This window comes from Pelobates fuscus, chromosome 3 (genome assembly GCF_036172605.1).
Source record: "Pelobates fuscus isolate aPelFus1 chromosome 3, aPelFus1.pri, whole genome shotgun sequence".
Lineage (NCBI taxonomy): Eukaryota > Metazoa > Chordata > Amphibia > Anura > Pelobatidae > Pelobates > Pelobates fuscus.
Window position 1 is genome coordinate 5591555 of NC_086319.1, and position 26471 is coordinate 5618025.

Consider the following 26471-nt stretch of genomic DNA (forward strand, 5'->3'; position numbering starts at 1 on the left):
CCCGAACAGCCGGTGTTCGCACGGATTTGTCGAGACAGCCAGGCGACCCATAGTTTCAGCGGTGTTCGGCAGAAAGAGTGGCCGTTTTTAGTTCCATGGAATCAGAGCCGAACACCGCTGGGCTTTCGTACGGTTTAAAATGGCTGCTGCCTCGTGGTCGACATACGAACGACGGCCACCCTGAAGTCGGCTTAATTGAGAAGTGTCTGCGGTTAACCACAACGTTCTAATTGGGATCAAAAGGTTAACCAGCAGCACACTTCTCTTCTGGGTGGCCATCCGTTCGGTAGTTTTATTTGTGGCAAACAGTCATTCGTATGGTTATGATACTGGAAACAGTCATTTGGACGGACGGAATAAAATAGACGAATCCACCAAAAATAGACAGACGAATGGTTCTGTCACATTAGCCTTCCTAGGAACCGCAGGTTATTACCGAAGGTTTGTCCCTGAGTACATCACCCTGGCCAAACCTCTCACAGACTTGACCAAGAAGTCCCTTCCCAGACTTGTAGCCTGGTCCCCGGAGTGTGCGGCAGCTTTCCAGAAACTTAAAGCAGTGCTGAGCGAGGCACCCGTGTTGGCAGCTCCAGACCATACTAAAGAGTTTCTTGTCCACACAGATGCCTCCATGTTTGGGCTGGTTGCCGTGCTAAGTCAAGTGGGGGACTGGAAACTTTTCAGCTGGAAACTATTACCCAGAGAGGTCAGTTATGCCACCGTGGAGAAGGAATGCCTGGCTCTTGTATGGGCACTAAAGAAACTACAACCCTACCTTTACGGACGTCCCTTTACACTAATGACAGATCACAAACCCCTCATCTGGCTAAACAGGGTCGCTGGAGACAATCCCTGTTTGTTGCGCTGGAGCCTGGCCCTGCAACCCTACAATTTCACCATGCAGTACAGACCAGGCAAACAGAACGGCAATGCGGATGGTTTATCCCGACAAACAGAGCTGGAACCTTAACTGACTTCCCCGGACATTCCCAAGCCAACCAGGCAGGGTCTAGGCGGGTATGACGACCCATAGAACTAAGGGGTAGCAATGTAACCTAAGGGGGAGCAATGTGAAGAAACTACCCTGTTTGTTTGGTATTTTGAATTTTTCCTGTTCATTAGTTGAAACTACCAAACACCGACCACCCCCTGGCTCATTAACTTCAAAGGAAACGGTGAATGAAGTGCTCTCTCTGTGTTGCTGCCGTTTGCATAGCCGCCACGTGCTGGAGAAAATGGTGGCCATCTTGTCATGTGAACAGAGGCAGCAGGACTTGGTTGTCGAGTGTATGGAACTAAAATCGGACACTCGACTTCCCAAACGCCTGTCAAACTTCGCGAACGCCTGCTTCTGTTCATCGACCAGCCAGCTAAGCGCTGTTCAGTAGTTTTGTTCCCACAAACTAGGGGAACAAAGGCTACCTATGATCCAGGGGAACAGTTTGTGGATTTGTTCTGTGTTTTGGATTCCTGAAAGAGACTGACCGCACAGCCTGATTTCATGGAACTCTTTCTGGGCAGGAGCCTCATGTGCGGTCATTCAAATTATGACTTCCATGGAACTCCCAAACCCCTGAACAGATCTGGGTTATTTTTGGATATGTTGATCCCCCATGTAGGGTGCTGTCAGGGAATATGACTTGTGGGGTTCCCATGGGGTTTAATGCACTTTCAGGGTTTTGTAAAAATGTGTTTTTTGTGTTTGGACAATACTTGACTCAATTATCTCCTAAGTGAAGGGGAAGGATTATTGTATTCTATGTGGGAGTGTCCTGGACCTGAGAACCAATGTAACTACAGTATGTACTCTGTTCCTGTGCCCTCTCAGGTCCAGTGGGGAATGCCCCTGGAATATGTTATTGTGAAACCTGTTCCTGGGGATTTGCATAAAAAGCTGGCTAGTTGGCCTGAATAAATTATTCCTGTTGTACCCTTCTAGTACAGGCTGATGTTTGGGTATATGACTGACTGCTGGGGAAGACTTATTGTATGCTGCATTCTAGCTGTAGTATATTCATCTTTATTCCCGAACTGCAAGCTATAATCACTCAGCTCTTGGCAGTTCGGGAGGAACCGAATATGAATGGGTATCTGATATACCAGCATTCATAACAAGCTCATCATACAACTCATTATACAGCTCATTATACAGATTATTATCCAGCTCACTCTACAGATTATTATCCAGCTCACTATACAGATTATTATACAGCTCAATATACAGATTATTATACAGCTCATTATACAGATTATTATTCAGCTCATTATACTGATTATTATACAGCTCAATATACAGATTATTATACAGCTCATTATACAGATTATTATTCAGCTCATTATACAGATTATTATCCAGCTCAATATACAGATTATTATACAGCTCATTATACAGATTATTATTCAGCTCATTATACAGATTATTATCCAGCTCACTATACAGATTATTATCCAGCTCACTATACAGATTATTATTCAGCTCATTATACAGATTATTATACAGCTCATTATACAGATTATTATCCAGCTCACTATACAGATTATTATACAGCTCACTATACAGATTATTATTCAGCTCATTATACAGATTATTATACAGCTCATTATACAGATTATTATCCAGCTCACTATACAGATTATTATACAGCTCAATATACAGATTATTATACAGCTCATTATACTGATTATTATCCAGCTCACTATACAGATTATTATACAGCTCAATATACAGATTATTATACAGCTCATTATACAGATTATTATTCAGCTCATTATACAGATTATTATCCAGCTCACTATACAGATTATTATCCAGCTCACTATACAGATTATTATACAGCTCATTGTACTGATTATTATACAGCTCACTATACAGATTATTATCCAGCTCACTATACAGATTATTATACAGCTCAATATACAGATTATTATACAGCTCATTATACAGATTATTATACAGCTCACTATACAGATTATTATCCAGCTCACTATACAGATTATTATACAGCTCACTATACAGATTATTATACAGCTCATTATACAGATTATTATACAGCTCACTATACAGATTATTATACAGATTATTATTCAGCTCATTATACAGATTATTATCCAGCTCACTATACAGATTATTATCCAGCTCACTATACAGATTATTATACAGCTCACTATACAGATTATTATACAGCTCACTATACAGATTATTATACAGCTCATTATACAGATTATTATACAGCTCACTATACAGATTATTATACAGCTCATTATACTGATTATTATACAGCTCATTATACAGATTATTATACAGCTCATTATACTGATTATTATACAGCTCACTATACAGATTATTATACAGCTCATTATACAGATTATTATACAGCTCATTATACTGATTATTATACAGCTCACTATACAGATTATTATACAGCTCACTATACAGATTATTATACAGCTCATTATACAGATTATTATACAGCCCACTATACAGATTATTATACAGCTCATTATACAGATTATTATACAGCTCACTATACAGATTATTATACAGCTCATTATACTGATTATTATACAGCTCATTATACTGATTATTATACAGCTCATTATACAGATTATTATACAGCTCATTATACTGATTATTATACAGCTCACTATACAGATTATTATACAGCTCACTATACAGATTATTATACAGCTCATTATACAGATTATTATACAGCTCACTATACAGATTATTATACAGCTCATTATACTGATTATTATACAGCTCATTATACTGATTATTATACAGCTCATTATACAGATTATTATACAGCTCATTATACTGATTATTATACAGCTCACTATACAGATTATTATACAGCTCACTATACAGATTATTATACAGCTCATTATGCTGATTATTATACAGCTCACTATACAGATTATTATACAGCTCACTATACAGATTATTATACAGCTCATTATACAGATTATTATACAGCTCACTATACAGATTATTATACAGCTCACTATACAGATTATTATACAGCTCACTATACAGATTATTATACAGCTCATTATACTGATTATTATACAGCTCATTATACTGATTATTATACAGCTCATTATACAGATTATTATACAGCTCATTATACTGATTATTATACAGCTCACTATACAGATTATTATACAGCTCACTATACAGATTATTATACAGCTCATTATACTGATTATTATACAGCTCATTATACTGATTATTATACAGCTCACTATACAGCTCATTATACAGATTATTATACAGTTTATTATACAGATTATTATCCAGCTCATTATACAGATTATTATACAGCTCACTATACAGATTATTATACAGCTCACTATACAGATTATTATACAGCTCACTATACAGATTATTATACAGCTGACTATACAGATTAATATACGTATTATTATACAGATCATTATACAGCTCACTATACAGCTCACTATAGAGATTATTATACAGCTCATTATACAGATTATTATCCAGCTCACTATAGAGATTATTATACAGCTCATTGTACTGATTATTATACAGCTCACTATACAGATTATTATACAGCTCACTATACAGATTATTATACAGCTCATTATACAGATTATTATACAGCCCACTATACAGATTATTATACAGCTCATTATACAGATTATTATACAGCTCACTATACAGATTATTATACAGCTCATTATACTGATTATTATACAGCTCATTATACTGATTATTATACAGCTCATTATACAGATTATTATACAGCTCATTATACTGATTATTATACAGCTCACTATACAGATTAATATACGTATTATTATACAGATCATTATACAGCTCACTATACAGCTCACTATACAGATTAATATACGTATTATTATACAGATCATTATACAGATTATTATACAACTCATTGTACAGATTATTATACAGCTAACTATACAGATTATTATTCAGCTCACTATACAGTTTATTATACAGCTCACTATACAGATTAATATACGTATTATTATACAGATCATTATACAGCTCACTATACAGCTCACTATACAGATTAATATACGTATTATTATACAGATCATTATACAGATTATTATACAACTCATTGTACAGATTATTATACAGCTCACTATACAGATTATTATTCAGCTCACTATACAGTTTATTATACAGCTCACTATACAGATTAATATACGTATTATTATACAGATCATTATACAGCTCACTATACAGCTCACTATAGAGATTATTATACAGCTCACTATACAGATTATTATACAACTGACTATATAGATTATTATCCAGCTCACTATACAGATTATTATACAGCTCATTATACAGATTATTATACAGTTATTATCCAGCTCACTATACAGATTATTATACAGCTCATTATACAGATTATTATCCAGATCACTATACAGATTACTATACAGCTCACTATACAGATTAATATACGTATTATTATACAGATCATTATACAGCTCACTATACAGCTCATTATACTGATTATTATACAGCTCACTATACAGATTATTATACAGCTCACTATACAGATTAATATACGTATTATTATACAGATCATTATACAGCTCATTATACAGATTATTATACAGATTATTATCCAGCTCACTATAAAGATTATTATACAGTTATTATCCAGCTCACTATACAGATTATTATACAGCTCACTATACAGATTATTATACAGCTGACTATACAGATTATTATACAGCTCACTATACAGATTATTATACAGCTCATTATACAGATTATTATACAGCTCACTATACAGATTATTATACAGATTATTATACAGATTATTATACAGATTATTATACAGCTCACTATACAGATTATTATACAGCTCACTGTACTGATTATTATACTGTTCATTATACAGATTATTATACAGCTCACTATAGAGATTATTATACAGCTCACTATACAGATTATTATACAGATTATTATACAGCTCATTATACAGATTATTATACAGCTCACTATAGAGATTATTATACAGCTCACTATACAGATTATTATACAGCTCACTATACAGATTATTATACAGCTCATTATACAGATTATTATCCAGCTCACTATAGAGATTATTATACAGCTCACTATACAGATTATTATATGTATTATTATACAGCTCACTATACAGATTATTATATTTATTATTATACAGCTCACTATACAGATTTTATACCGCTCACTATACAGATTATTATACAGCTCATTGTACTGATTATTATACAGATTATTATACAGATTATTATCCAGCTCACTATAGAGATTATTATACAGCTCACTATACAGATTATTATACAGCTCATTGTACTGATTATTATACAGATTATTATACAGCTCATTATACAGATTATTATCCAGCTCACTATAGATATTATTATACAGCTCACTATACAGATTATTCTACAGCTCATTATACAGATTAATATACAGCTCATTATACAGATTATTATCCAGCTCACTATACAGATTATTATACAGCTCACTATACAGATTATTATACAGCTCACTATACAGATTATTATACAGATCATTGTACTGATTATTATACAGCTCATTGTACTGATTATTATCCAGCTCAATATACAGATTATTATACAGCTCATTATACTGATTATTATACAGCTTCTTTTGGAGCAGTGTCATTGTGGCTCCTGTGTCTCTAAGTCCATTTACCACTCGGCCATTCAGTTTCACAGTCTGCCGGTGTTGCTGGCGATTGTCCTGATGGGCTGCTTGCACCGGGTCGGCTTCGTGCAGGATGCCCCAGAACTCCTCCTGCTCTACACAGTGAGCAGCAGACTGCTGGGGAAGACTTATTGTATGCTGCATTCTAGCTGTAGTATATTCATCTTTATTCCCGAACTGCAAGCTATAATCACTCAGCTCTTGGCAGTTCGGGAGGAACCGAATATGAATGGGTATCTGATATACCAGCATTCATAACAAGCTCATCATACAACTCATTATACAGCTCATTATACAGATTATTATCCAGCTCACTCTACAGATTATTATCCAGCTCACTATACAGATTATTATACAGCTCAATATACAGATTATTATACAGCTCATTATACAGATTATTATTCAGCTCATTATACTGATTATTATACAGCTCAATATACAGATTATTATACAGCTCATTATACAGATTATTATTCAGCTCATTATACAGATTATTATCCAGCTCAATATACAGATTATTATACAGCTCATTATACAGATTATTATTCAGCTCATTATACAGATTATTATCCAGCTCACTATACAGATTATTATCCAGCTCACTATACAGATTATTATTCAGCTCATTATACAGATTATTATACAGCTCATTATACAGATTATTATCCAGCTCACTATACAGATTATTATACAGCTCACTATACAGATTATTATTCAGCTCATTATACAGATTATTATACAGCTCATTATACAGATTATTATCCAGCTCACTATACAGATTATTATACAGCTCAATATACAGATTATTATACAGCTCATTATACTGATTATTATCCAGCTCACTATACAGATTATTATACAGCTCAATATACAGATTATTATACAGCTCATTATACAGATTATTATTCAGCTCATTATACAGATTATTATCCAGCTCACTATACAGATTATTATCCAGCTCACTATACAGATTATTATACAGCTCATTGTACTGATTATTATACAGCTCACTATACAGATTATTATCCAGCTCACTATACAGATTATTATACAGCTCAATATACAGATTATTATACAGCTCATTATACAGATTATTATACAGCTCACTATACAGATTATTATCCAGCTCACTATACAGATTATTATACAGCTCACTATACAGATTATTATACAGCTCATTATACAGATTATTATACAGCTCACTATACAGATTATTATACAGCTCATTATACAGATTATTATTCAGCTCATTATACAGATTATTATCCAGCTCACTATACAGATTATTATCCAGCTCACTATACAGATTATTATACAGCTCACTATACAGATTATTATACAGCTCACTATACAGATTATTATACAGCTCATTATACAGATTATTATACAGCTCACTATACAGATTATTATACAGCTCATTATACTGATTATTATACAGCTCATTATACAGATTATTATACAGCTCATTATACTGATTATTATACAGCTCACTATACAGATTATTATACAGCTCATTATACAGATTATTATACAGCTCATTATACTGATTATTATACAGCTCACTATACAGATTATTATACAGCTCACTATACAGATTATTATACAGCTCATTATACAGATTATTATACAGCCCACTATACAGATTATTATACAGCTCATTATACAGATTATTATACAGCTCACTATACAGATTATTATACAGCTCATTATACTGATTATTATACAGCTCATTATACTGATTATTATACAGCTCATTATACAGATTATTATACAGCTCATTATACTGATTATTATACAGCTCACTATACAGATTATTATACAGCTCACTATACAGATTATTATACAGCTCATTATACAGATTATTATACAGCTCACTATACAGATTATTATACAGCTCATTATACTGATTATTATACAGCTCATTATACTGATTATTATACAGCTCATTATACAGATTATTATACAGCTCATTATACTGATTATTATACAGCTCACTATACAGATTATTATACAGCTCACTATACAGATTATTATACAGCTCATTATGCTGATTATTATACAGCTCACTATACAGATTATTATACAGCTCACTATACAGATTATTATACAGCTCATTATACAGATTATTATACAGCTCACTATACAGATTATTATACAGCTCACTATACAGATTATTATACAGCTCACTATACAGATTATTATACAGCTCATTATACTGATTATTATACAGCTCATTATACTGATTATTATACAGCTCATTATACAGATTATTATACAGCTCATTATACTGATTATTATACAGCTCACTATACAGATTATTATACAGCTCACTATACAGATTATTATACAGCCCATTATACTGATTATTATACAGCTCATTATACTGATTATTATACAGCTCACTATACAGCTCATTATACAGATTATTATACAGTTTATTATACAGATTATTATCCAGCTCATTATACAGATTATTATACAGCTCACTATACAGATTATTATACAGCTCACTATACAGATTATTATACAGCTCACTATACAGATTATTATACAGCTGACTATACAGATTAATATACGTATTATTATACAGATCATTATACAGCTCACTATACAGCTCACTATAGAGATTATTATACAGCTCATTATACAGATTATTATCCAGCTCACTATAGAGATTATTATACAGCTCATTGTACTGATTATTATACAGCTCACTATACAGATTATTATACAGCTCACTATACAGATTATTATACAGCTCATTATACAGATTATTATACAGCCCACTATACAGATTATTATACAGCTCATTATACAGATTATTATACAGCTCACTATACAGATTATTATACAGCTCATTATACTGATTATTATACAGCTCATTATACTGATTATTATACAGCTCATTATACAGATTATTATACAGATCATTATACTGATTATTATACAGCTCACTATACAGATTAATATACGTATTATTATACAGATCATTATACAGCTCACTATACAGCTCACTATACAGATTAATATACGTATTATTATACAGATCATTATACAGATTATTATACAACTCATTGTACAGATTATTATACAGCTAACTATACAGATTATTATTCAGCTCACTATACAGTTTATTATACAGCTCACTATACAGATTAATATACGTATTATTATACAGATCATTATACAGCTCACTATACAGCTCACTATACAGATTAATATACGTATTATTATACAGATCATTATACAGATTATTATACAACTCATTGTACAGATTATTATACAGCTCACTATACAGATTATTATTCAGCTCACTATACAGTTTATTATACAGCTCACTATACAGATTAATATACGTATTATTATACAGATCATTATACAGCTCACTATACAGCTCACTATAGAGATTATTATACAGCTCACTATACAGATTATTATACAACTGACTATATAGATTATTATCCAGCTCACTATACAGATTATTATACAGCTCATTATACAGATTATTATACAGTTATTATCCAGCTCACTATACAGATTATTATACAGCTCATTATACAGATTATTATCCAGATCACTATACAGATTACTATACAGCTCACTATACAGATTAATATACGTATTATTATACAGATCATTATACAGCTCACTATACAGCTCATTATACTGATTATTATACAGCTCACTATACAGATTATTATACAGCTCACTATACAGATTAATATACGTATTATTATACAGATCATTATACAGCTCATTATACAGATTATTATACAGATTATTATCCAGCTCACTATAAAGATTATTATACAGTTATTATCCAGCTCACTATACAGATTATTATACAGCTCACTATACAGATTATTATACAGCTGACTATACAGATTATTATACAGCTCACTATACAGATTATTATACAGCTCATTATACAGATTATTATACAGCTCACTATACAGATTATTATACAGATTATTATACAGATTATTATACAGATTATTATACAGCTCACTATACAGATTATTATACAGCTCACTGTACTGATTATTATACTGTTCATTATACAGATTATTATACAGCTCACTATAGAGATTATTATACAGCTCACTATACAGATTATTATACAGATTATTATACAGCTCATTATACAGATTATTATACAGCTCACTATAGAGATTATTATACAGCTCACTATACAGATTATTATACAGCTCACTATACAGATTATTATACAGCTCATTATACAGATTATTATCCAGCTCACTATAGAGATTATTATACAGCTCACTATACAGATTATTATATGTATTATTATACAGCTCACTATACAGATTATTATATTTATTATTATACAGCTCACTATACAGATTTTATACCGCTCACTATACAGATTATTATACAGCTCATTGTACTGATTATTATACAGATTATTATACAGATTATTATCCAGCTCACTATAGAGATTATTATACAGCTCACTATACAGATTATTATACAGCTCATTGTACTGATTATTATACAGATTATTATACAGCTCATTATACAGATTATTATCCAGCTCACTATAGATATTATTATACAGCTCACTATACAGATTATTCTACAGCTCATTATTCAGATTAATATACAGCTCATTATACAGATTATTATCCAGCTCACTATACAGATTATTATACAGCTCACTATACAGATTATTATACAGCTCACTATACAGATTATTATACAGATCATTGTACTGATTATTATACAGCTCATTGTACTGATTATTATACAGCTCAATATACAGATTATTATACAGCTCACTATACAGATTATTATCCAGCTCACTATACAGATTATTATACAGCTCATTATACTGATTATTATACAGCTCACTATACAGATTATTATACAGCTCATTGTACTGATTATTATACAGCTCATTATACAGATTATTATACAGCTCACTATACAGATTATTATACAGCTCAATATACAGATTATTATCCAGCTCACTATACAGATTATTATACAGCTCAATATACAGATTATTATCCAGCTCACTATACAGATTATTATACAGCTCACTATACAGATTATTATACAGCTCATTATACAGATTATTATACAGCTCACTATACAGATTATTATACAGCTCAATATACAGATTATTATCCAGCTCACTATACAGATTATTATACAGCTCAATATACAGATTATTATCCAGCTCACTATAGAGATTATTATACAGCTCACTATACAGATTATTATACAGCTCAATATACAGATTATTATCCAGCTCACTATAGAGATTATTATCCAGCTCACTATACAGATTATTATACAGCTCACTATACAGATTATTATACAGCTCAATATACAGATTATTATCCAGCTCACTATACAGATTATTAAACAGCTCAATATACAGATTATTATCCAGTTTACTATAGAGATTATTATACAGCTCACTATACAGATTATTATACAGCTCATTGTACAGATTATTATACAGCTCATTATACAGATTATTATCCAGCTCACTATAGAGATTATTATACAGCTCACTATACAGATTATTATACAGCTCATTGTACAGCTTTTTATACAGCTCACTATACAGATTATTATACAGCTCATTATACAGATTATTATACAGCTCACTATACAGATTATTATACAGCTCATTGTACTGATTATTATACAGCTCACTATACAGATTATTATACAGCTCACTATAGAGATTATTATACAGCTGACTATACAGATTATTATACAGCTCACTATACAGATTATTATACAGCTCACTATACAGATTATTATACAGCTCACTATACAGATTATTATACAGCTCAATATACAGATTATTATCCAGCTCACTATACAGATTATTATACAGCTCATTATACTGATTATTATCCAGCTCACTATACAGATTATTATACAGCTCATTATACTGATTATTATACAGCTCACTATACAGATTATTATACAGCTCATTGTACTGATTATTATACAGCTCATTGTACTGATTATTATACAGCTCATTATACAGATTATTATACAGCTCACTATACAGATTATTATACAGCTCATTATACAGATTATTATCCAGCTCACTATACAGATTATTATACAGCTCAATATACAGATTATTATCCAGCTCACTATAGAGATTATTATACAGCTGACTATACAGATTATTATACAGATTATTATACAGCTCACTATACAGCTTATTATACAGCTCATTGTACAGATTATTATACAGCTCACTATACAGATTATTATACAGCTCAATATACAGATTATTATCCAGCTCACTATACAGATTATTAAACAGCTCAATATACAGATTATTATCCAGCTTACTATAGAGATTATTATACAGCTCACTATACAGATTATTATACAGCTCATTGTACAGATTATTATACAGCTCATTATACAGATTATTATCCAGCTCACTATAGAGATTATTATACAGCTCACTATACAGATTATTATACAGCTCATTGTACAGATTATTATACAGCTCACTATACAGATTATTATACAGCTCATTATACAGATTATTATACAGCTTACTATACAGATTATTATACAGCTCATTGTACTGATTATTATACAGCTCGCTATACCGATTATTATACAGCTCACTATACAGATTATTTTCCAGCTCACTATACAGATTATTATACAGCTCAATATACAGATTATTATCCAGCTCACTATACAGATTATTATACAGCTCACTGTACTGATTATTATACTGTTCATTATGCTGATTATTATACAGCTCAATATACAGATTATTATACAGCTCATTGTACTGATTATTATACAGATTATTATACAGCTCATTATACAGATTATTATCCAGCTCACTATAGATATTATTATACAGCTCACTATACAGATTATTCTACAGCTCATTATACAGATTAATATACAGCTCATTATACAGATTATTATCCAGCTCACTATACAGATTATTATACAGCTCACTATACAGATTATTATACAGCTCACTATACAGATTATTATACAGCTCATTGTACTGATTATTATACAGCTCATTGTACTGATTATTATACAGCTCAATATACAGATTATTATACAGCTCACTATACAGATTATTATCCAGCTCACTATACAGATTATTATACAGCTCATTATACTGATTATTATACAGCTCACTATACAGATTATTATACAGCTCATTGTACTGATTATTATACAGCTCATTATACAGATTATTATACAGCTCACTATACAGATTATTATACAGCTCAATATACAGATTATTATCCAGCTCACTATACAGATTATTATACAGCTCAATATACAGATTATTATCCAGCTCACTATAGAGATTATTATACAGCTGACTATACAGATTATTATACAGCTCATTGTACAGATTATTATACAGCTCACTATACAGATTATTATACAGCTCAATATACAGATTATTATCCAGCTCACTATACAGATTATTAAACAGCTCAATATACAGATTATTATCCAGCTTACTATAGAGATTATTATACAGCTCACTATACAGATTATTATACAGCTCATTGTACAGATTATTATACAGCTCATTATACAGATTATTATCCAGCTCACTATAGAGATTATTATACAGCTCACTATACAGATTATTATACAGCTCATTGTACAGCTTATTATACAGCTCACTATACAGATTATTATACAGCTCATTATACAGATTATTATACAGCTCACTATACAGATTATTATACAGCTCATTGTACTGATTATTATACAGCTCACTATACAGATTATTATACAGCTCACTATAGAGATTATTATACAGCTGACTATACAGATTATTATACAGCTCACTATACAGATTATTATACAGCTCACTATACAGATTATTATACAGCTCACTATACAGATTATTATACAGCTCAATATACAGATTATTATCCAGCTCACTATACAGATTATTATACAGCTCATTATACTGATTATTATCCAGCTCACTATACAGATTATTATACAGCTCATTATACTGATTATTATACAGCTCACTATACAGATTATTATACAGCTCATTGTACTGATTATTATACAGCTCATTGTACTGATTATTATACAGCTCATTATACAGATTATTATACAGCTCACTATACAGATTATTATACAGCTCATTATACAGATTATTATCCAGCTCACTATACAGATTATTATACAATTCAATATACAGATTATTATCCAGCTCACTATAGAGATTATTATACAGCTGACTATACAGATTATTATACAGATTATTATACAGCTCACTATACAGCTTATTATACAGCTCATTGTACAGATTATTATACAGCTCACTATACAGATTATTATACAGCTCAATATACAGATTATTATCCAGCTCACTATACAGATTATTAAACAGCTCAATATACAGATTATTATCCAGCTTACTATAGAGATTATTATACAGCTCAATATACAGATTATTATACAGCTCATTGTACTGATTATTATACAGCTCACTATACAGATTATTATACAGCTGACTATACAGATTATTATACAGCTCACTATACAGATTATTATCCAGCTCACTATACAGATTATTATACAGCTCAATATACAGATTATTATACAGCTCACTATACGGATTATTATACAGCTCACTATACAGATTATTATCCAGCTCACTATACAGATTATTATACAGCTCAATATACAGATTATTATACAGCTCATTGTACAGATTATTATACAGCTCACTATACAGATTATTATACAGCTCATTATACAGATTATTATACAGCTCACTATACAGATTATTATACAGCTCATTGTACTGATTATTATACAGCTCGCTATACCGATTATTATACAGCTCAATATACAGATTATTATCCAGCTCACTATACAGATTATTATACAGCTCAATATACAGATTATTATCCAGCTCACTATGCAGATTATTATACAGCTCACTGTACTGATTATTATACTGTTCATTATGCTGATTATTATACAGCTCAATATACAGATTATTATACAGCTCACTGTACTGATTATTATACTGTTCATTATGCTGATTATTATACAGCTCAATATACAGATTATTATACAGCTCACTGTACTGATTAATATACTGTTCATTATGCTGATTATTATACAGCTCAATATACAGATTATTATACAGCTCACTATAGAGATTATTATACAGCTCAATATACAGATTATTATACAGCTCACTATAGAGATTATTATACAGCTGACTATACAGATTATTATACAGCTCACTATACAGATTATTATACAGCTCATTGTACTGATTATTATACAGCTCACTATACAGATTATTATACAGCTCACTATACAGATTATTATGCAGCTCACTATGCAGATTATTATACAGCTCACTATACAGATTATTATACAGCTCACTATACAGATTATTATACAGCTCATTGTACTGATTATTATACAGCTCACTATACAGATTATTATACAGCTCACTATACAGATTATTATACAGCTCATTGTACTGATTATTATACAGCTCACTATACAGATTATTATACAGCTCACTATACAGATTATTATACAGCTCACTATACAGATTATTATGCAGCTCACTATGCAGATTATTATACAGCTCACTATACAGATTATTATACAGCTCATTATGCAGATTATTATACAGCTCATTGTACTGATTATTATACTGTTCATTATGCAGATTATTATACAGCTCACTATACAGATTATTATCCAGCTCACTATACGGATTATTATACAGCTCACTATACAGATTATTATACAGCTCACTATACAGATTATTATACAGATTATTATACAGATTATTATACAGATTATTATACAGCTCACTATACAGATTATTATACAGCTCACTGTACTGATTATTATACTGTTCATTATACAGATTATTATACAGCTCACTATAGAGATTATTATACAGCTCATTATGCAGATTATTATACAGCTCACTATACAGATTATTATACAGCTCATTATGCAGATCATTATACAGATTATTATACAGCTCACTATACAGATTATTATACAGCTCATTATGCAGATTATTATACAGCTCATTGTACTGATTATTATACAGCTCAATATACAGATTATTATACAGCTCACTATACAGATTATTATCCAGCTCACTATACAGATTATTATACAGCTCATTATACTGATTAGTATACAGCTCACTATACAGATTATTATACAGCTCATTGTACTGATTATTATACAGCTCATTATACAGATTATTATACAGCTCACTATACAGATTATTATACAGATTATTATACAGATTATTATACAGATTATTATACAGCTCACTATACAGATTATTATACAGCTCACTGTACTGATTATTATACTGTTCATTATACAGATTATTATACAGCTCACTATAGAGATTATTATACAGCTCATTATGCAGATTATTATACAGCTCACTATACAGATTATTATACAGCTCATTATGCAGATCATTATACAGATTATTATACAGCTCACTATACAGATTATTATACAGCTCATTATGCAGATTATTATACAGCTCATTGTACTGATTATTATACTGTTCATTATGCAGATTATTATACAGCTCACTATACAGATTATTATCCAGCTCACTATACGGATTATTATACAGCTCACTATGCAGATTATTATACAGATTATTATACAGCTCACTATAGAGATTATTATACAGCTCATTATACAGATTATTATACAGCTCACTATACAGATTATTATACAGCTCATTGTACTGATTATTATACAGCTCACTATACAGATTATTATACAGCTCACTATACAGATTATTATACAGCTCATTATACAGATTATTATACAGCTCACTATACAGATTATTATACAGCTCATTATGCAGATTATTATACAGCTCATTGTACTGATTATTATACTGTTCATTATGCAGATCATTATACAGATTATTATACAGCTCACTATACAGATTATTATACAGCTCACTATGCAGATTATTATACAGCTCATTATACAGATTATTATACAGCTCACTATACAGATTATTATACAGCTCATTATGCAGATTATTATACAGCTCATTGTACTGATTATTATACTGTTCATTATGCAGATTATTATACAGCTCACTATACAGATTATTATCCAGCTCACTATATGGATTATTATACAGCTCACTATGCAGATTATTATACAGATTATTATACAGATTATTATACAGCTCACTATAGAGATTATTATACAGCTCATTATACAGATTATTATACAGCTCACTATACAGATTATTATACAGCTCATTGTACTGATTATTATACAGCTCACTATACAGATTATTATACAGCTCATTATACAGATTATTATACAGCTCACTATACAGATTATTATACAGCTCATTATGCAGATTATTATACAGCTCATTGTACTGATTATTATACTGTTCATTATGCAGATTATTATACAGCTCACTATACAGATTATTATCCAGCTCACTATACGGATTATTATACAGCTCACTATGCAGATTATTATACAGATTACTATACAGATTTTTATACAGCTCACTATAGAGATTATTATACAGCTCATTATACAGATTATTATACAGCTCACTATACAGATTATTATACAGCTCATTGTACTGATTATTATACAGCTCACTATACAGATTATTATACAGATTATTATACAGCTCACTATACAGATTATTATACAGCTCATTATGCAGATCATTATACAGATTATTATACAGCTCACTATACAGATTATTATACAGCTCATTATGCAGATTATTATACAGCTCATTGTACTGATTATTATACTGTTCATTATGCAGATTATTATACAGATTATTATACAGCTCACTATACAGATTATTATACAGCTCATTGTACAGCTCACTATACAGATTATTATACAGCTCACTATACAGATTATTATACAGATTATTATACAGATTATTATACAGATTATTATACAGCTCACTATACAGATTATTATACAGCTCATTTTAGTGGTTATGGTTTAAGGAGCCTTTGGATGTTGTCCGATATGTACTGAATAAACAAGGTTTTTTTTCCTAAGTGACATATTTAATGGTAATGCCTGATATGCGTGTTGGTTTAACCCAATGTGATTGTATTAGCTATGTTACCCTTGGTTTGTGTGAGACACTATATCAGTTTTTGTCAGTTTATGTTATAGTCCGATGACCTCTAGTCAGCACTGTCTATGGTCCAGAGCAGGAATCCCTGTAGGAGACAATGAGAATAGATAACGAGGTGTAGTGCAGTCCAAGTGCCAATCCCTACTGAACCCAAACAATGTGTCTTCTTGCTTTACAGAAAAGAAAAAATGTAAAAGAAAAGTCTACTGTCAGATAATGCACCATTTAATGGAAAACCACAAAATGTGGAAGAAAGTTATGGAGGAAGAGCAAAGGTCAGAAACCGGGGAAAATGAAGGCTCCACCTTGACTCAGACCTCAGAACAAATCCAAGCTATCAGGGAAGAGGAGGAAGAGAAGGTGCACTCTAAGCAGGAGAGCACGGACGCATAGCCCAATGAATGAGCAGTATGTGGACTCTCTCCGTCTGCTTGACAAACTTCTCCCAAGCCAGCACAACACTTAAACACAACACTGTAGAAATTATGACAATGATGTGCCTACGGAGCGGTTTATTAATTTGTGTGAAGTACAGTTGGGGTACTCAGCAAGCACTCATGCTCAACGAAGCACCAACGAAGCTGTCCCGTTGGCCTTTCTAAAGACTTGTCATGTAGACCCCTAGACAGGCCGCATTACGGGCCCTCTAATGCAGCAGGAACATGCAATACAGTACACGTGTATCGGTCACTGTGACAATCGAGGATGTGGAGAGGATAAGCACATATTTTGTTAGCTGCGAGGTACCGATTAAGAGGCATTTCCTCCCAGTTCCGAGGGATAAACGTTCCAAAGCTTTATCAGAATTCTGATACATCCTGCCATCATTTCTGTGTGATATATTATTGCAGTTTGAGTTCTTAATAAAAAGCTGTAGCAAGTCACAAGTTACATGTGAACAAACATTATAGGGCAGGGTTTTATGTTTCATTTCTACGTTGTTCATGCTGTGAGCCAAAACTCTATTTAAAGATTGCTATTCACAATTCATTATTTTATTTCACAATATTATATTTGGTATGGATCGTTATCGTGTTGTAAATAATCGAGAAATTTTTATTGGTTACTGTAGATAGGATGCTCTTTTTTTAAAGAAACCTTTTTTTGTAAATGATTTTTTTTTTTCAAAAATCACAGTTTTATTATAGTCCTGTAGAATTTCCACAATGTCCAAGCAGGGAGACATGTCTACATGAGCACCGTATGATACATTTTAATATGATTGACATGTAACCAGTTACCCAAATTATTAAGGATTTTGCCTATTTACGCAGCTGGTTTCCAGGTTTGAGTTGTAGAAAGAAAATTGGATTAAAGTGGTTCTGGCCCACTGAAAACAGAGACATTAATCTCTGAGTTCTGCTCAGGTTATATGAGATAATATGTTTAGAGAAGGCTAGCATTGGAGACTTTTACTTGTATTGCCTACAATGTCTGCATGGTATAACAGACACGTGGAATCCATTCGTTTATCCTTGTCTGTGCCTTTTATGGTCAGTTACAAAGACCTGAATACTAGCTGCGTTCTGATTGGATGACAACACCAAGCCACCAAACAGAATACAGATTTTATTTCAAAAGCATAAGGTATTCTCTTTCACTTTTTAGCAAATGTAAGAGTTTTTGTAATTGCAAGTTGCAAGACTTTTACTCTGTGAGTTATTTTGTAATAAACCATTTATATTTAAACACTGTTGACACTTTACAGTCTGATATCTGTCGGTTATGATTTAAAACTAGTGAGAGGCGCCCTGTTTAAAGGATATTATGCTGAAAGTTAGGAATCCGATTGTGCAAACATTTGGCCTTCCACAAACGTTTTTGGAATTGAGTCTTTTTGATGTAATTGACAGACGTTTGCTGAGCCGTTATTATAGGTGGAACGTGGGCACGGTGACGTGTATGGAATGAAATCAAATTACTGTCAGCAAAATCTGCCTTTTCTAACACCAGCATTTGTGATCTCTTTTGGGGGGCGGGGGGGGGGGGGGAATTAAACAAAATAGTTTGTAAGAATAAATAAATAAATAAAAGGCTGAATGAAGTAGATATCCTTCACGTACGGCAAATTTCACCGAATGTAAGGTCAGTGCCCCTCAGATTCAGCCATTCACCTATAATTAATAATTATTAGTCCGCGTGGCTTTATCATGTTAAAGTTAAGTTTCTATCACACTTTAAGAATTATGCTCCGACATGAGATAAATCAGCATTACTTTCTTTTACAAATGAAGGATAAGTTAACATCATCACCCAACCTGTCTTCTTCCTGATATCTGACAAACACATTTACCTCCTTAATATACCGCAGTCAAGAGCTCAATTAGTAGAGTAGACTCCACTCAATCCATAGAACATGGCTGGCTACCTAGTCCTAACCGAGACTATGGAATGGCGAGAATGGCGACTAGGTGTCGGGCATCGTGGGCTTTCGATATTAACCGTGGAGACGCGTCAGTGCCTCAAATCAAAGTGTGCTTCAATAAAGTATTCAACTCAAAGACCGAGATCGCAACAATAAAACGACTTATTGAGAAACCGTTACTATTTTTCTGAATTTTTAGTAGTTAACATTTTTCATTCCCGGATAGTTACGGGTCCAAAGGGATAAATCATTATTTTTCTGCTAAAAAGTTGCTTCTTTTTTTTTCTCCAATGTAGTTTGTTTTTAATTTATTCCTCAGTTCTTTATTTTTTTCTTTACTCACTTTTTGAATTTGTACTTCCCAGACAGCTTTCACTTGCACTATTTTTTCCCATTGTGGCATACGCATGCTGTTATTTGCACAGATTATAGCAGTTTGAATAGGAAAACACTGCAGGATCCTCGTCGTTGGAATGACAGCGTTACTTAACACTGCGGGTGCGCAAAGCAGTGACTAATCTAATGCTTTGTGTCTTGTTCCCCACTCCTGTGGCAAACAAGGAGTTAATAAAGAGTATATGTGTGCTTAATATCAGATATACCTTTATAAACCAATATATAAAAATCGATTCCTTATGGAAGGGTTTGTTTTTCGGCACATGGATGATGAAAAGGGAAACTAAATAATAATAATAATAATAATAATAATAATAATAGCCCCTTCGCTCCCAGTAAATCAAAAAACAAGCCGCCACGGCGAGCGTTAGATAAACCGTTTGTGAAGTGTGTGACTAGGATTCATTGCGTACCACCTTAGAGGAAGCGGTATAATGGTATAATCACCTCCTTTTTATATTTCACATACAAAAGCCATAGTAGCTTGTGTCACTGCGTCACTCAGCGTACGCCTTGTAGCCTCGTACACGTCCTGCGCAGTATACTCCTAGAGATACCTAATCGTGGACACAATAGGACAAACTCAGGTTTTTTGTTCCTTTTAATCTTTTTGTTAATTGTTTTACATGAAGGAAAGTGGGGGTCTGCTTTTAGTAAAATCCTTGGCATTACGAATTTACCCGATTGACAGGGTTACTAAAAGAGTACAGCCCAAAATAGCTCAGCATGGCTCTGCTCTTGTGCTATATTAGCTGATCCAGTCAGTGGTATCATGTGGTGGTACACGCCCCCTGCGCAGTCAGTGGTATCACATGTGGTAGTATACACCCCCTGCGCAGTCAGTGGTATCATGTGGTGGTATACACCCACTGTGCAGTCAGTGGTATTATGTGGTGGTATACACCCCCTGCGCAGTCAGTGGTATCATGTGGTGGTATACACCCACTGTGCAGTCAGTGGTATTATGTGGTGGTATACACCCCCTGCGCAGTCAGTGGTATCATGTGGTGGGATATGCCCCCTGTGCAGTCAGTGGTATCACACATGATAATATACGCCCCCTGCGCAGTCTGTTGTATCATGTGGTGGGATACGCCCCCTGCACAGTCAGTGATATCACATGTGGTGGGATACACCCCCTGCACAGTCAGTGGTATCACACATTGTAATACACGCCCCCTGTGCCGTTAGTGGTATCACACGTGATTGTATACACACCCTGCGCAGTCAGTGGTATCATGTGGTGGTATACGCCCCCTGCGCAGTCAGTGGCATCCCACATGGTGGTATAAACTCCCTGAGCAGTCAGTGGTATCACATGTGGTGGTATATGCCCCGTGCGCAGTCAGTGGTATCACACGTGGTGGTATACACCCCCTGCGCAGTCAGTGGTATCACACGTGGTGGTATACACCCCCTGCGCAGTCAGTGGTATCACACATGGTGGTATACACCCCCTGCGCAGTCAGTGGTATCACAGGTGGTGGTATACACCCCCTGCGCAGTCAGTGGTATCACACATGGTGGTATACACCCCCTGCGCAGTCAGTGGTATCACAGGTGGTGGTATACACCCCCTGCGCAGTCAGTGGTATCACACATGGTGGTATACACCCCCTGCACAGTCAGTGGTATCACACATGGTGGTATACACCCCCTGCGCAGTCAGTGGTATCACAGGTGGTGGTATACACCCCCTGCGCAGTCAGTGGTATCACACATGGTGGTATACACCCCCTGCGCAGTCAGTGGTATCACACGTGGTGGTATATTCTCTTATGTATACAGCGGTATTGCTAATAGTGGAATACACTTCCTGCACCATCACTGATATCACTCATGGTGGTGTATTGCCCCTGTGCATTCCGTGGTATCGCTCATGGTGGCTTAATACCCCTAGTGGTATCGCATTTGCTGGGGTATTCCACCTATGCAGTCAGTGGTTTCACCCTTACAGTATGAACCAGACCAGTGTTTATTGTAGAGAATGTTCCACTAGCGGGGGGATCTCTCTTAAATTCCATTTAATAGATGAGAATTTTCTTCTGTACATTTCTTATCAGTTAAAAAAGATTAATGGAGCCAGGTGCCAGTGTGCCAGGTGCCAGTGTGCCGGGTGCCAGTCTGTTTATAGAGCTTTATTTCCTATACTGGGCTCTGCATGGGGGTATGTGCGGGGGGGGGGGGGGGGTGGAGGGGGGTGTCTATCACTGGCAGTGCGGCAGTGCCCTCCGTCCAATGTTAAATCAAGGAATGTGTTGCCCACAGAGGGCAGTCTCTGCCAGCCCGCTGGCACCTGGTGCTGTTATTTATGTGGCTAAATACATTTTAATAAACATTACATCCGGATTGTTTGTTATTTTACTTGGATTTTATGAATAATTCATGTTTGAAGCCCATCTAACTAAAATAAAGAAATGTGCAATAATTTTGACAAAATGAATTCCTGTATCATTTGTTTCGTTTCTGGAATTTCTCACGTTTGTCCAAGTTTAACCCTTTGTCTGTGTTGATGTGCTGCATTATGTTATGTTCTGACTGACTGAGAATATTGGGTCGATTTTCCTCCTTACTTCATGGAGGGAAGATACAGATCTCCATAACTTGGTCTCACGCCACTCACTAAATTCATTGATTATTTTTACTTAACGGAGTTAACCCAATCAATAGAAAAATCTCAGAACGATCAGAAGTAGCACTGTGACAAAAAATGTCAGGAAAATATGTGCGAAGGTGATGTTCCTAGCGCTTGTTAGATCCAGGAAGGGCAGCTGGTTCTTCCCAAACCAGAGTCTCTTATCTGCAGCTGTAACTAGGCATAGGTCAGGAAAGGGTACAGGGAAGCAGTGCCTTCTGGGTATCCTCAACCTCGTATGGTGGTGAGTCAGTATGGAAAATATGAAGATAGAAAACAGAATAAAGTGTAGTATATTCTATAGGTGGTGAGGTAAAATTTATGTCCAAATATATGCACTTGGGCGGTATGTTCCCTGCCTGTGGATATGTCGCCCAGCTTGGTTCCTTGTAGATGGTAGGTCAGGGTCAAGCGTCAGAGTGTCAAGCATTCACAGGTATTTCTCTCCAAATTGCAGTGTCACAGATATTTACTAAATACATAAAATGAGAATTAAAACAGAAAATAGTGCTCTCTTGTATGTACGTAGTGGGGAATTGCGATGCAGCCTAGAACAAAATCTAACCCCATTCAACCCCCCAGTAACGACAGACCACTTAGTATGGATAAAACCGGCCACAGCATTTATTATCACAAACTAAGTTACTGCATAACACATCCATAACTTTATTTATTAAATCTCTTCTTTTCTGTAACCAAAACGTTAGACATAAATAAGCATGAATTAACATATATACATATATAACTCCACACAAAGTGTTATACAGTGACCCAACCGTCCTTGCCAATAAACATCCAGTGGTTCCTAATCACCACTCCCTCTCACCTCCCCCTCGTCATAAAAATCATATCTTTCCAATGCCCGCCATCAGCCGACCTTATCCACGCTCGATGGGCACGACACCTCAGGCAACCTAATGTTAACCGTTTGAAGCAGGGCAGGTTTGAGACCTTAAAAACGTATTCATCTCATTCCATATACTTGAACGTAACCCCTCAAACTCAATTGGCAAGGACATACCCCCGGCTAGCTGTGACTAAATATACTAATAGGGCAGGCGGGAGGAAAGCTGTTTGCTGGCCCGAATCCCAAGTGGCACTGAGGTAAGACCTCCCCCACACTAACTTACACAGAACATAATCCCACCCACAGACTCTTTCCCAACCAATCCCATGCATCTATCCCCACACTCCTACATGTGCCCTTGTCCGCTTAGCTGCGCTATCTCCCCAGGGCCTGTTTTGTTGTTGTAAAAGCAAAATAAAAGGAGGTTTACTCGCAAAAGTAGAGCAAAAAAATTAGGTTTTTGCTCAATCCTGCGTAGCTTAGGTGGTCTCCTCCCCACCAAGGAGGTAAAAGGTGTAGCTTCTTCAGATAAAATCTTCAGGGATAAAATAAGCAAGGGCCAGGTAAGATAAAAAAAAAACTAGTTTTATTTAAAGCAAAGATAATAAAACCAATGACATAAAAACCAAACGCGTTTCACCCAAAAGGGCTTCTTCAAAGTGTTCAACATGTTTTTCTCCTGATGAAGCACTTGTAATTAAAGTCCACACTGGTTAGGATAGATTTGCGGTAATTAGTTATGTAATTGATTATACATTTATACCGACTATGTTTATGAATAGTTTATATCTGATAGAATGGCCTTGAAATGCGTTGGGAATTCCAGAGCACCATTTAGCAATTCATAGAATAATATTTAAAATTTGAGTGTATTCCTAAATACATTTTGTTAAAACTAAATAGTGCAGAGAGTTTAACCCTTATTCCAGCTTAAATTTTATTAAGTGTACAAATAAACCCGCTGGGTTAAGTACCAGTATTTTCTCTCAAATGTGTTAAGTTCTATTTTTAGCTGATTCGGGAATGTTATGAAATAAAATGTGTCCATTCTAGCTGGAGTGAGCTTTGGTTTAGACATGTTGCTCCTTTCCTGGTGCTACTTGTAGTAAAGAGGTCGGGTAATAAGGACTGGGAATTATATTTCATGGGATCACTCTTGTTGTGAATGACAAAAAGTAATTGAAAGAAACTAATGGAGGTTTACTAATTCATTTCCCCAGTTTCTATATTATAATAATACATTATTTGAAAAAGTGACATTAAAAACTGTGCATGGATCTTTTTATTTGGCTCTAAAAAGATAATGATTCACTGGCAGCGACT

The 26471-nt window shown here is 33.7% G+C and overlaps 1 protein-coding gene across 3 annotated transcripts in view; it reads left to right on the top strand.

Annotated features, from left to right (window-relative positions):
- Positions 1–20564, top strand: part of PDE3A (phosphodiesterase 3A) — a 443952-nt gene extending 423388 nt beyond the window's left edge. For all 3 annotated transcript variants that reach the window (XM_063446637.1, XM_063446639.1, XM_063446638.1), the window contains one exon: positions 19084–20564. In XM_063446637.1, the coding sequence (XP_063302707.1) occupies positions 19084–19298 (215 nt within the window). In that variant the 3' untranslated portion in view covers positions 19299–20564. The remainder of the gene's footprint in view (positions 1–19083) is intronic.
- The last annotated feature ends 5907 nt before the right edge of the window (positions 20565–26471 follow it).